This window comes from Trichechus manatus, unplaced genomic scaffold (genome assembly GCF_000243295.1).
Source record: "Trichechus manatus latirostris isolate Lorelei unplaced genomic scaffold, TriManLat1.0 scaffold00109, whole genome shotgun sequence".
NCBI lineage: Eukaryota > Metazoa > Chordata > Mammalia > Sirenia > Trichechidae > Trichechus > Trichechus manatus.
In genome coordinates this window covers 9,554,748-9,567,181 of record NW_004444045.1, presented here as the reverse complement: position 1 = coordinate 9,567,181, position 12,434 = coordinate 9,554,748, and the positions used below count along the sequence as shown (strand labels likewise).

At 40.1% G+C, this 12,434-nt stretch overlaps 1 protein-coding gene across 3 annotated transcripts in view; it reads right to left on the bottom strand.

The window, feature by feature from the left end:
- Window positions 1–7,919, bottom strand: part of PLEKHA2 (pleckstrin homology domain containing A2) — an 85,345-nt gene extending 77,426 nt beyond the window's left edge. For 2 of the 3 annotated variants that reach the window (XM_023737862.1, XM_023737864.1), the window contains exon 1: window positions 7,806–7,919. Coding sequence is in view for 1 of the 3 variants with exons in the window: in XM_023737865.1 (XP_023593633.1) it covers window positions 7,806–7,830 (25 nt within the window). In the remaining 2 variants the exon portion in view is untranslated. The remainder of the gene's footprint in view (window positions 1–7,805) is intronic. The other variant, XM_023737865.1, reaches the window with a different exon arrangement.
- Window positions 7,920–12,434: the final 4,515 nt, after the last annotated feature.

Below are 12,434 nucleotides of genomic sequence, written 5' to 3'. Positions count from 1 at the left end.
AGATGGAAGAATTTAGATTGTAGGGAAATAGATACATTGTTAGAGTCACATAGCCTGTCATGAACTGAGTCCATGATTCTGAATCTTAGCTCAGTGATCCCTGTTCCAGGGACATCTCTCAGCCCAGGTTCTCAGAGGCTGGGAGGAGGAAAAATGGGGGGTGGAAGCAACTTCAGCGATTTCAGTTTTAGGATGAGGAGAACAGTGGTAAGAGAGAGTAATAAAGCCAAAAAAGATTCAAAACAAAAACTGATGGCATATCTGACAGTTCGTATATAAAATCAAACTTGCCAAATACCAACAGGAGACGCTAGAGGTAACACGCACAAACACGCACACACACCAAATGGATTTCCTAGTACCAACATTCAGAAAACGTGACTATACTGCTAAATCTAACAGTAACAGAAACCTCAAAACTGAGTGTGCATCCTGCCCCCAGAGTCAACAGGCAGCTGGCCAAATGCACCATTTCTATTGATTCATGCTGATTGCATTGTTTTTATGTCAGTTTCAATAAGCGCAGTGCGCTGCTAGGATTCCTGTATCCCCAGCAATGCCCTATGGTTATATGGGAAGAACTGTGGACCCCGAGAAAGAGAATGCTTCGGACCCATAACCATATTTTAGCGCTATATTTAACATCATTTTTCGCTTAGGCTGGTTACATGCACGCTTCCTCAGCACTGAGCACACATGTTGTTGTGTCAGTTGCTATCAAGTGGATTCTGACTCATGGCGACCCCGTGTGTGCAGAGTACACTGCTCCATAGGATTTTCAAGGCGGTGAACTTATGGAAACAGATCCCCAGGCCTGTATTCTGAGGTGCCGCTGAATGGGTTCAAACTGCCAACCTTTCGGCTACTAGTTGAGGGCTTAACTGTTTCCGCCACCCAGGAACCATGAGCCCACATGTGGGCTACTATTAGTAACACTTGTGGCTGAGGATAGTCAAAGCTGTTAGCTGCAAGAAACTCTATCCAGTTTATTCCAAGAGATGCCTATGGTAGTCTGAGTAGTGGGTTGACCTTAACATCCCTGGTTTTCAACACAAGCAGAACACCAGAAAAATTGGAAAACAAAAGCAAAAAGGGTATGCGGACATATGGATTTACGTCCTCCCATTGTTTTGCTAATAGGAAATACATGCATATAATACAAAGTTCAAAGGGTACAAAAGAGTAACAGTGAAAGGCAAATATTCCTTCTACCCATGTCCCCAAACACACTGTTCTCCTCCACAGTGATAATCAATATATGTGTGTGTTCAATAGTAAAAATACTCAGTTTTGCAAGGACTTGCCTAAAAATGTTAACAGTATTATCTCTGAGTGGTGGGATTACAGGTGATTTTTTTGAATCTTCTTTGTTTATTTCTGGGTTTTCCAAATTTTCTTAAATAAGCATATATTTATTTCATGATTAGAGAAAAAAGTTTGTTTTAAAAGTAAATATAAAGTTTTTATTTTAAAGGTAACTTAGAGAACTCATAGCTGTGCTGTGATAAAAAACCATGGTGCTAACTTCATCCTCAACTTAAAAATACCTACCAGTTTGTGGGTACATTTCTTTAAATTTAGCCAATTTTGTATCCATTCGCATTAAATCACCTGCCATTGGAAAAGATTCACAAAACCTGATTAGCAGCTTGAACTCTGAGTACTAGTGAAACTCATTATGAGTCACTGGAGACAGGTAATTTGCTCAGGAATCTTCTTTCAAATTGCATCATAATTTGTATGATGACTCCACATGTCTATCAAACTCTATTAAAATTAAGTGTAGCACTACTCTGGAGAATTAAGCACAATCCAGCTTAACGCCTTCATTTAGCAATTAAACAACAAGTTAAATTTATCCTTACACCTAATACTTAACGATGTTGTAGGTGCTCTAATTAGATCAATGGCCAGCTGTACCCTCCAGTGTCTGAAGATGTCACAGTGCTGCCTCGCTGCAAAGACACATAGAGGAACATGGCCTTGATCTGGAGGTCGCCCTTCTGGCGATTTCACTCCTAGAGCAGAACTCCAAACTTAGAAGGCAAGAGGGAAAAGGCATCTGAGTAGCCAAAGTTTCTGCATTAAGGCAAACCTTTCTTAGGCTTATGGACTCTGAGTTAATAGCTAATTTTAAAAGACCCAGTTATTTGGTTTCCTAGCCCTCAGCAGATTAGAAATAGCAGGAGAGTGGAGAAGCGATTGGAGGAATGGGGAGGGTGGAAGGGTAAATGACTCTCAAGTTAATTCCAATGTTCATAAAGGGAATACACAGAGAAAGAAACATCTAAAAGCATTCCCATGGGTTGTCTGCGCTCAAGACAATCTTGATCATTCTTGGTGATGACCTCAGGATAGGAAGAAGTGGTGAAACTGTGCTAAGTGTCTGTGTTTAAGATGGAAAGTTTCACATGTTTAACCTAAGAAAGAGTTTTGCCGGTAGTGGCCTCAGGGGAGGAGAACTAGACGATAAGAGGAGACTTATGAGTCACTCATGCTCTTTTATATTTTTAAAATTTTGTATCATGTATTAAAATTTTGTATCATGTGTGTTATGTATCTTTAGCTTAATAAAAAATAACTTTTGACTGTTTAGTGCCTGTAGCAAAGACTTTTCAAATGACAAGTCTGTAAAAAGGAAAATTTTATAAATTAAACATATTGTAAGTTAAAACCACAATGAGATATCACTATGCACCTACCAGAATGGCTAAAATAAAAACTGACAATACCAACTTCTGGTGAGGATGCTAGCTCACGAAGTACATTACTGCTGGGAGTATAAGAGGGTACAGCACATCTGGAAAACAGTTTAGCAGTTTCTTAAAAAGGTAAACATGCAACTACCTTATGATCCAGCAATTTTACTCCTCAGGATTTATCCCAGAGAAATGAAGACTTAGGTTCACACAAAAACCTGTACCTGAATGTTTATAGCAGTTTTATTCATTATAGTTAAAAACTCAAAATAACCCAGATGGCCGTCAACTGGTGAACAGTTAAACTGTGGTGCATCCATATTGTGGACTACTACTCAGCAATAAAAAAAAGAACACACTATTGATATACGCAATGACCTGGGAGAATTTTTAGAAAATTATGCTGAGTGAAAAAAGCCAGTCTCAAAAGGTTACATACTGTATGATTTATATACCATTCTTGAAATGACAAAATTCTAGAAATGGAGAACAGGTTGACAGGGGCTAAAGAAGGGGTAAGGGCAGGAGGGAAGTGGGTGTGGCTGTAAAAGGGCAATGTGCTTGATCCTTGTGGGTTGGAAATGTTCTGTATCTTGACTGTATCAGTGTCAATATCTTGGCTGTGAAGTTGCACTATAATTTTACAACACGCTACCATTGGGGGAAACTGGGTAAAGTGTATACAGGACCTCTCTGAATCATTTCTTACAACTGCACGTGAATCTCCAATGATCTCAAAATAAGAAGTTTAAAGACCAGACTTACTGGTCTGACAGAGACTGGGGGAACCCCTGAGACTGTGGCCCCTGGACACCCTCCTAACTCAGAACTGACGCCACTCCTGAAGTCCACCTTTCAGCCAAAGATTAGACAGGCCTATCAAACAAACAATACACACATGGAGAACATGCTTCTTCGTTCAGTCACGTATCTGAGACCAAAGGGGCAACACCTGCCCAAAAGCAAAGACAAGAAGGCAGGAAGGGACAGGAAAACTGAGTGAATGGACATGGGGAACCCGAAGTGGAAAGGAGGAGAGTGCTGACGCAATGCGGGGATTGCAACCAATGTCACAAAACAATCTGTATAGAAATTTTTGAATGAGAAACTAATTTGCTCTCTAAATTTTCACCTAAAGCACAATTTAAAAAATAAAAGATTAAAGAAAAAAAATTGAAGCTAAAAAAATATTGTGAGAGTTATGTGCTGACATAGTTAAGTTATCTATTTTCAAAAATCACTTGTGAAACATACCTTCTTGACCCCGGATAACTGAGGCATCGCTATAAGCACCATACACTGGGTAAGCAGCTTCACATATTGTGGCTGGTGGTACTTAGACTGGGGTGAACTGGCCTTTAGTTTTTAGTACTGGTGTGAGGAGCAGTGCTTCATTCCTCTCCCCCCTCAACTGCTACAATCCCTGTTACATCGCTTCCCCCATGTACATGAGCCTGCCATTTGGGCAGATGGTTGCTTCCATCCATTTTTCTGCCTTCCTCAAAAAGATTCATTACTTGGAGAAACTCTACCAGAACCTCCCCCATGACATGTAAGAAAGTCCTTCTCCTATGATAAGATGTGCATCAGGGTGGGTTAGATTATTTCAATTAGTGACTATAAAACCCCACTGTGGCTCTCCTAGATTCAGAAGGTGACAAGTAAGCATTACAGTAGAAGTCCTTTAGAATGCAGCTCGTAATTATACGTTAGGGAGCCCTGGTGGCACAGTGGTGAAAGCACTCAGCTGCTAACTGAAAGGTCTTTGGTTCCGAACCCCCCAGTCGCTCTGCAGGAGGAAGATGTGGTAGTCTGCTTCCATAAAGATTTACAGCCTTGGAAACCCTGTGGAGGAGTTGTACTCTGTCCTATAGGGTTGCTATGAATCTGAATCAACTCGACGGCAGTGGGTTTGGTTTTTTGGTTTTTTTTTTTTTTTTATTACATGTTACTAAGTACACCATGAGTCAAATCATGGCCACTGAAATGTAACCGCCTATTCTTGAAATAGTTCAGCCGCAAGGTCTAGGGACTGATTTATCTCTGGTTTCTCCAATTTAAGACTTTGTAGCATGAGCCTGTAACTACCACCCAATTCAGAGTAGATGAGCGGCAGAGTGAGGTAAAAAGAACTTTGGACTGGGAATCTTCTGAATTGTAAGTAGAATAAAACCCACAATTTCTACTGTTCGCAGCTGTAAAGTACTTGGAAATGGAAGTACTGTGTTATAAGCAGAACTGTCAGTAAGAAAGTAGTATAAGGTCTTCAAACTTTTGCTCACTTCACCCCCTAAAAATGCTGAGAAACTATGTATCCTTCCACACATTTTAAACTGACATCTATCACTTTTCATTATAGGTTTAAGTGGTTGCAAATAATGTATTCTGCAGATAATTAGCATCATGTTTTCAAATAAAACTGTTACATCACTCTTTTAAGTGCACCCAGTACAGCCTAAGTACCACAGTAATTTGACACTAAACCATCATTCATTTTTAAACATGAACAAGCAGTTCTTTAACAATCAGAAATGTTAAATCATTCCCTTCCCTCCTTGAACTATATTTTAATTCCATTTCTCCCTAAAGATTATGTATCCAGAAGTCATATATTCTTATGCTTGAACATCTTTTATTGATTACCCTATCATATTTCTCTGAAATAAGAATGCATATATTAATTGAAATTTACAAAAAAACCAAAACTCTGTAAGCGTAGGCTCTAAGTATTAAAACTTTTTTTAGATTATCATTACAGTGTAATGTGTGTTTTAGTCATTGTTAAACATAAAACAGTAAAATTTTATTGGAAATTATCTTAATGGGATGAATGAGGATCGGGTTTTAAATATATGCATTTTATATATTTATATATATGACATATATATGTAATTAGCTCAAGTATCCATCAATTAAGGAGCCCTGGTGATGCAATGGTTAAGTGCTTGGCTGCTATCGGAAAGGTTAGAGCCCACCAGCAGCTCGATGGGAGAAAGACCTGGCGATCTGCTTCTGTAAAGATTACAGCCTATGGGGCAATTCTGCTCTGTCACATGGGGTCTCTATGGGTCAGAACTGACTCGATGGCACCTAACAACAACAATATCCTTCAATTAATATTACTTACTACTAGATTGAGCTGTGTTCAGCATCAATACTATCCCTATTTCTCATTTTCATGAACTTAAGTAAGCTCTGAGAAACCTCATTCATATTAGTAAGTAGATGAAACTGGACGGAGTTTTGTTATGACAATGTTCAGGGCTGAGGACAGGCAAGGAAAACTGGCACATATTTCTGGAGGTATGTCTTCAGAAGGTGACCTGGAATGACTAAATTGCCTATGAATACAAATTCACCAGCCTATCTTTTCTAAGGAGCCATATTAGGCAGTGTCATCCAATTGTTTGAACTCCTTGGAGTTATATTACAAATACCACTTCGAGATCTTTCCTCAAAAATTATTCTAATGATCTATCAGTGGACAACTCAATTGCCAAATTTTTAATATCTTAATGATAGGAGACTTCCACTGTCTCAATACAAACACAAATGTTTCTAATTATCCCTTGTCTTGGCCCCTGGAAGTTTTTGCAACCTGGGGTAATGTCTTCCTTTCCTTTGGAAGTGAGAGAGGGCTAGGGGGAAAGGAGAGGTGGGACCAGAGGAGAACCAGGATGAAACCTGGCCCTCACTCTATCTCATCAGATCTGCAAACTGATTCCCTTAAAACTGTGTACTCTTTAGGAAGTCTGCAAACCTGCTGTTTGAACATCACTGGTACGAGGTGATTTAAGAGGAACTGCCTAATATACATAAAATTGTAATGTCAGATTTTTAGTGCTAAAAGGGACCTTCAAAGTTATCTTAGAGTTGCCAGATCTAGCAAATAAAAATACAAGACGCCCAGTTAAATTTGATTTTCAAGTAAACAATGAATACTTTTTTCTTATAAGTATGTCCCATGCAATATTTGAGACATACTTACACTAAAAAAATTATGCACTGTTTATTATGAAATTCAGATTTAACTGGGTGTGCAGTGTTTTATCTGGCAACCCTATCTAATCCATATCATCCTTTTTAAGAGCCGAGAAAAACCGAGACATAGAAAGGATAAAGTACTTTTAATAAAGGTTTTATACTTGTCTTCCTACCTAATTTCTCAAATGTGTTCACTGCCTTCTCACCTCTCATAACAGTGTCTATTTTACCATTTTAACTCCTCTCCCTGTTCCCCTTTTTCCATCCTTCTTATCCCAAGCAAAAATGTAAGCAGAAACAAAAAGAAATGAAAACAATCGCGAGAGGAGGAAACAAGGGCAATGAAACAGACTGGAGAGAAGCTGAGTCTGTGGGTACAGTGGGGGCAAAACACCTCTGTCCTATCATCTCAAAAATATTTAAAAAAAAAAAAAAAAAAAAAAAAAAAAACTCACAGCAACCCTATAGGACAGAGTAGAACTGTCCCATAGGGTTTCCAAGGAGCAGCTGGTGGATTTGAACTGCCGACATTTTGGTTAGCAGCTGAGCTCTTAACCACTGTACCACCAGGGCTCCCACCTCAAAAATAGAGGCTAATAAAAAAGGGGGGACGCAGTAGCAACTTTTTTCAGGGCAGAAACCAAATTTATATAAAATTTGTGAATATTCTTTACCATCTAGCCCCTGGATATATACTTTAAAATATTATTCAAGTCCAGTTCCATGTCTTACGATATTTGGCACTCTCCGAGCTGTTCCCTGGAAAAAATTCCGACTGAGCTTTCCCTTGTTTTCTTCCCCCTCTGGTTCCTATCTCCTACCACTGCCCTCTCTCACTCCCCTCTCATCTCCCAAGCACCAAAAATAATTTGGATTTCAAGCCTCTTTTTGGCCTTCCTGTGAGTGTGGGAGGACCTCCTTTGGGAATTGTTCTGGATGTAGTCTGCTCCATCTGTAATTTGGTAAAATCTCTGTCTGTACCCCACCCCCACCTCCTTTTCTTAATACGCAAGGAGTCCAGGCCCCACCACACACCAAAGAACTTTCTCTACCTAGTCCTCAGGCTAACCAAAGTGACAAGGGCTCCCCAGAGGACCCCTGCGGATCGCAGCCTTCACTTACCCCACCCCTGGTTTTGGAAGATCATGGGCTCACTGCCAGAGGGGCGACTCTTCAGCCAGTGGAAGCCACCTCCGGCCCACAGCTTGAAAGGGCAAGGTGACTAAGAAGGAGGAAGCAAGGCCTGTGCCCTTCAGCTCAGGAGATTCAAGGCAAGTTCCTGTTTTAAAGATAGAGTTTTAGAAACTGATTAAACTTCAGAGAGTTATGGTTTTTTTTTTTTCTTTTTTCTTTCCAACTTACCCACGTGATCCCCTTGAGATCCTCTGGGGGACAGCTGATCTCCTTTTCTAAAAAATCTTTCTAGACCTAAGGTTCCCCCATCCCATCCTCCAGGCATCATGGCCATTCCTTAGCTAATATCTTGAGACTCTGGTAAGTTTTTGTTATTGCCAAGGAAAAAGGAAAGGGGAAAAAATGAGAAAGAGAAAAAGGACTGTACATCTAACAGTTTCCTGTGGTTTTCATGGTATTTTTTTCCTCTTCCTTTCCATGCTGAAGACAGTGCCCAGAAAAACTGTTGATTACCTGAACAGCATGCTTTCTCCTTTGGTTTCTACATGAATCCCTCTCCTTTGATTTGGAGTTGGGTGGGAGGAGATAAAAGGGGTAGTATCCAAGGATGATGAAGAACCAGTTTCAGGAAGGATCTTCTGCACCAGCGTGAGCCTCAGCTTCGTTTCTGCAGAGACCTTGGGCCACTGAGCTCAGGGAGTGTCCCCAGAGTGCCTGGCCAAGAGGTGTCATTGGGTCTCACCTCTCTGTGTATAGTCCTCTACTTTGGCAGTTTCCTTATTTTAAAGTGGGTGTAATAATGCCCAACATACAATGTTATTAGAAGGAATAAATAAAATGAGAGTGCCTAATTGAGTGCCTGATATACCAAAAACAAAAAAACCAAACCTGTTGCCATCGAGTTGATTCAGACTTATAGCATAGGCCTGATATACAGTAGATGCTAAATTAATGTTTGTTGAGTGTGAAGTGCACTTATCACATTGTGTTATGTTTGCTTACCTGTTCGTCTTCCTCGTTGGACTCCGTGTATGTTATTTATCTTACCCAGGCTAGTGCCTGAAACATAGCAGACTCAATACATGTTTACTGAATTAATTCACTCATCAGTTAACTAATGCTTGTTCCTGCCCTCGCCCTGGCCCCATTTTCCTCTGGTCAAGTACATACTCTTTACCTTTCTCTCACTATGTTCCCTGGACCAAGGTTCTGGAACTAAAACTCTGAACAAAAGTTGTTGGAGCTGAATTGGACGAAATGCCAATACTCCACTTCCTAGAAATACCAAAGAGAGTTTTCTCATCAAGTACACAGAAGGGAAGAGATTAAGAAGTACAGACTCTGTGGGTTGTTAGTGTTTCTGAGTCTATTGCAGAAATGTGACATGTTCAAATTAAAGTCAGAGTCCAAAGTGCTATTTACATTCAAAATATTTGAAAGAGTAGAGAACATCAGTATTCCTGATGTCCTCTAAGGAAGGAAGAATGACATTCTAAAAAAAAAAAAAAAGAAAAGAAAAAACAGCATTCTGACAGAGGAAGGAAGGAAGAAAGGAGAAGGCAAGGAGACAGGAAGAAGAAAGAAAAGAAAGAAACCTGGAATAGTGCCCTTAAAAGCAGGCACCTGGATATCCCAGTTAAGCATGATCTATTGAACACGTGTTTTTATTCCTGCTCCCCCTTAAAGCCCCACAAAAATGACAATCCATGAAGGAAAAGATCATAAACCCTCAAGGATAAAAAAAATATGAAAAAAATCCAAATCCAACAATAAATTCTAAAAATTTCAGAAACAGAAAAGCTGATAAATAAATAGAAACTATCCCGCCAGACCAGGAAAAGCTGAAACCTAGACCTCCAAGGGTAGGAAGCCAACAAGAACCAGCTGCTTTGCATCTCCAAGCCCTGGACAGGCTCAGGGATTGGATCACCAGGAACTTCTGAAAGGGTGGGGGTGGTGATTTGGGTGGGGCTGAAAACAGGAAGATTGATTGAAAACTTGTTTGAGGAGGAGTTTAAACCCAACTGGGCAATGAGAGGTTGAACAAGAAAGGCTCAAGGGTTATGATCTAGGATTCACTGGGGGAGGGAAATAAGACACTTCACTACTGACGAAAGCCTGTATGCTGAACAGTAACGGCACCACCACCCCATCTCTCTTACCCATTTGGCAGGAAGAATGCTGAAACAGGCTTAAAAATCAAAATTCCAAACCAGTTGACATCTAGTCAATTCTGACTCATGGCAATTCCATGTGTGTCAGAGTAGAACTGTACTCCATAAGGTTTTAAATGGCTGTTATCTTTTGGAAGTAGATCACTAGGCCTTTCTTCTGAGGTGCCTCTGAGTGGATTCGAACTGCCAACCTTCTGGTTAGTAGCTGAGCACTTAACTATTTGTGCTACTCAGGAACTCCTGAAAACAAGCTTTAAAAAAACAGAACAAAACAAAACAAAAAACCCATTGCTGTTGAGTCCATTCCGACTCCTAGTGACCCTATAGGACAGGGTAGAACTTCCCCATAGAGTTTCCAAGGCTGTAAATCTTTACAGAAGCAGGCTGCCAGATCTTCCCATGGAGCGGCTAGCGGGTTTGAACTGCTGACCTTTTGGTTAGCAGCCAAATGCTTAACCAGTGTACCACCAGGACTCCTGAAAACAGGCTTATACCTCCTCAATTCCTACCCCTCACCCTCAGGCAGGAATGTGGAGGATTACTTTCACAGGAAACTGGAGCTGAAAAGAAAAACTCTGCAGAATCAGATATTAGTCTCCCAGTGCAATGGCTTTGGTGCAGTACACCTGTCTTCAAACCTCTCACAACATGTGCACAACACTTTCAAACAGATTGTTAGCTTCTTACATATAAAAATGAACCAACCAGAAAGGGACAATCAAACATATGAGGGAATCCTCCAACATGAAAATAAACCCAAGACAAACAAACAAAAAAGGGTGGGGGGCAGCTTGGAAGAAACAGAGACAATGAAGGGAGGAAAAACAAAAACTAATATATTGAGGTAAAAGAAGATACTGCTTTCACTTAAAAAAATAATAGGATGTGCTTAAAGAGAGAAAGCGTTCAGAGAATAAGAAAGAATTCATGGAGATTACAAATATGATGACAGAAAACAAAATCAGTAGCAGGGTTAAAGTTGATAAAGTTGAGGAAATCTATCAGAAAGTAAAACAGAAAGAGAAAGAATTGGAAAATAGAAGAGAAAGATGAAAAAAAAAAAAAAGACACAAATCCAGGAGATTCAAGATCTGCTAGATAAGCATACTGAAAAAGGAGAACAGAGAAAATAATTTAAGAGAATCCCAGAACTGAAGTACATCAGTTTCTAAATTAAAAGGTCCAATAAGTGCCCAACACAGTGAATGAAAACAAACCCACACCAAAACGCATCACTGTGAAATTTCAGAGCACCCGGGATAAAGAAAGATCCCAAAAGCTTCCTGAGAGAAAAAAACAGATCATACACAGAAATTTCACGGAATCAGAATGGTATCAGACTTCTGAACAGCAGTACTAGAATATAAAGGACAAAAAGATCAAGGCCTTCAAAATACTGAAGAAAAAAAAATTCATAACCTAGAATTTTATACCCAACTAAAGTATCAACCAATCATGAAGACAGAATAAAGATAGATAGTATTTTTTAATTATTATTATTGTGCTTTAAGTGAAAGTTTATAGTTCAAGTCAGTTTCTCATACAAAAATTTATACAAACATTGCTATGTGACCCCAGCTGCTCTCCCTATAATGTGACAGCACACTCCTCCTTTCCACCCTGGATTCCCATGTCCTTTCAACCAGCTCCTGTCCCTTTTTGCCTTCTCATCTTGCCTGTGGATAGGAGCCTCCCATTTAGTCTCATGTATCTACTCGAGCTAAGAAGCACTCTTTTCACGTGTATCATTTTATGTCCCATAGTCCAGTCTAATCTTTGTCTGAAGAGTTGGCTTTGGGAATGGTTTCAGTTCTGGGCTACTGGAGAGTCCAGAGGCCATGTCTTCTGGGGTCCCTCCAGTCTCAGTCAGACCATTAAGTCTGGTCTTTTTACCAGAATTTGAGTTCTGCACCCCACTTTTCTCCTACTCCGTCAGGGACTCTCTGTTGTGTTCCTTGTCGGGGTGGTCATTGGTGGCTACCAGGCACCATCAAGTTCTTCTGGTCTCAGGCTGATGGAGTCTCTGGTTTATGTGCCCCTTTCTGTCTTTTGGGCTAATATTTTCCTTGTGTCTTTGGTGTTCTTCATTCTCCTTTGCTCCAGGTGGGTTGGGACCAATCAATGCATCTTAGATGGCCACTAGCTAGCTTTTAAGACCCCAGACGCCACTCACCAATGTAGAAGCAGAATATTTTCTTAATAAACTTTGTTATGTCAATTGACCTAGATGTCCCCTGAAACCATGGCCCCCAGACCCCCACCCCTGCTACTCTGTCCTTTGAAGTCTTTGGTTGTATTCAGGAAACTTCTTAGCTTTTGGTTTAGTCCAGTTGTGCTGACTTCCCCTATATTGTATGTTGTCCTTCACTTCACCTAAGATAATTCTTATCTACTAAGATAGATAGTATTTTTCAGACATACATTGTATCAAAAAATTTACTTC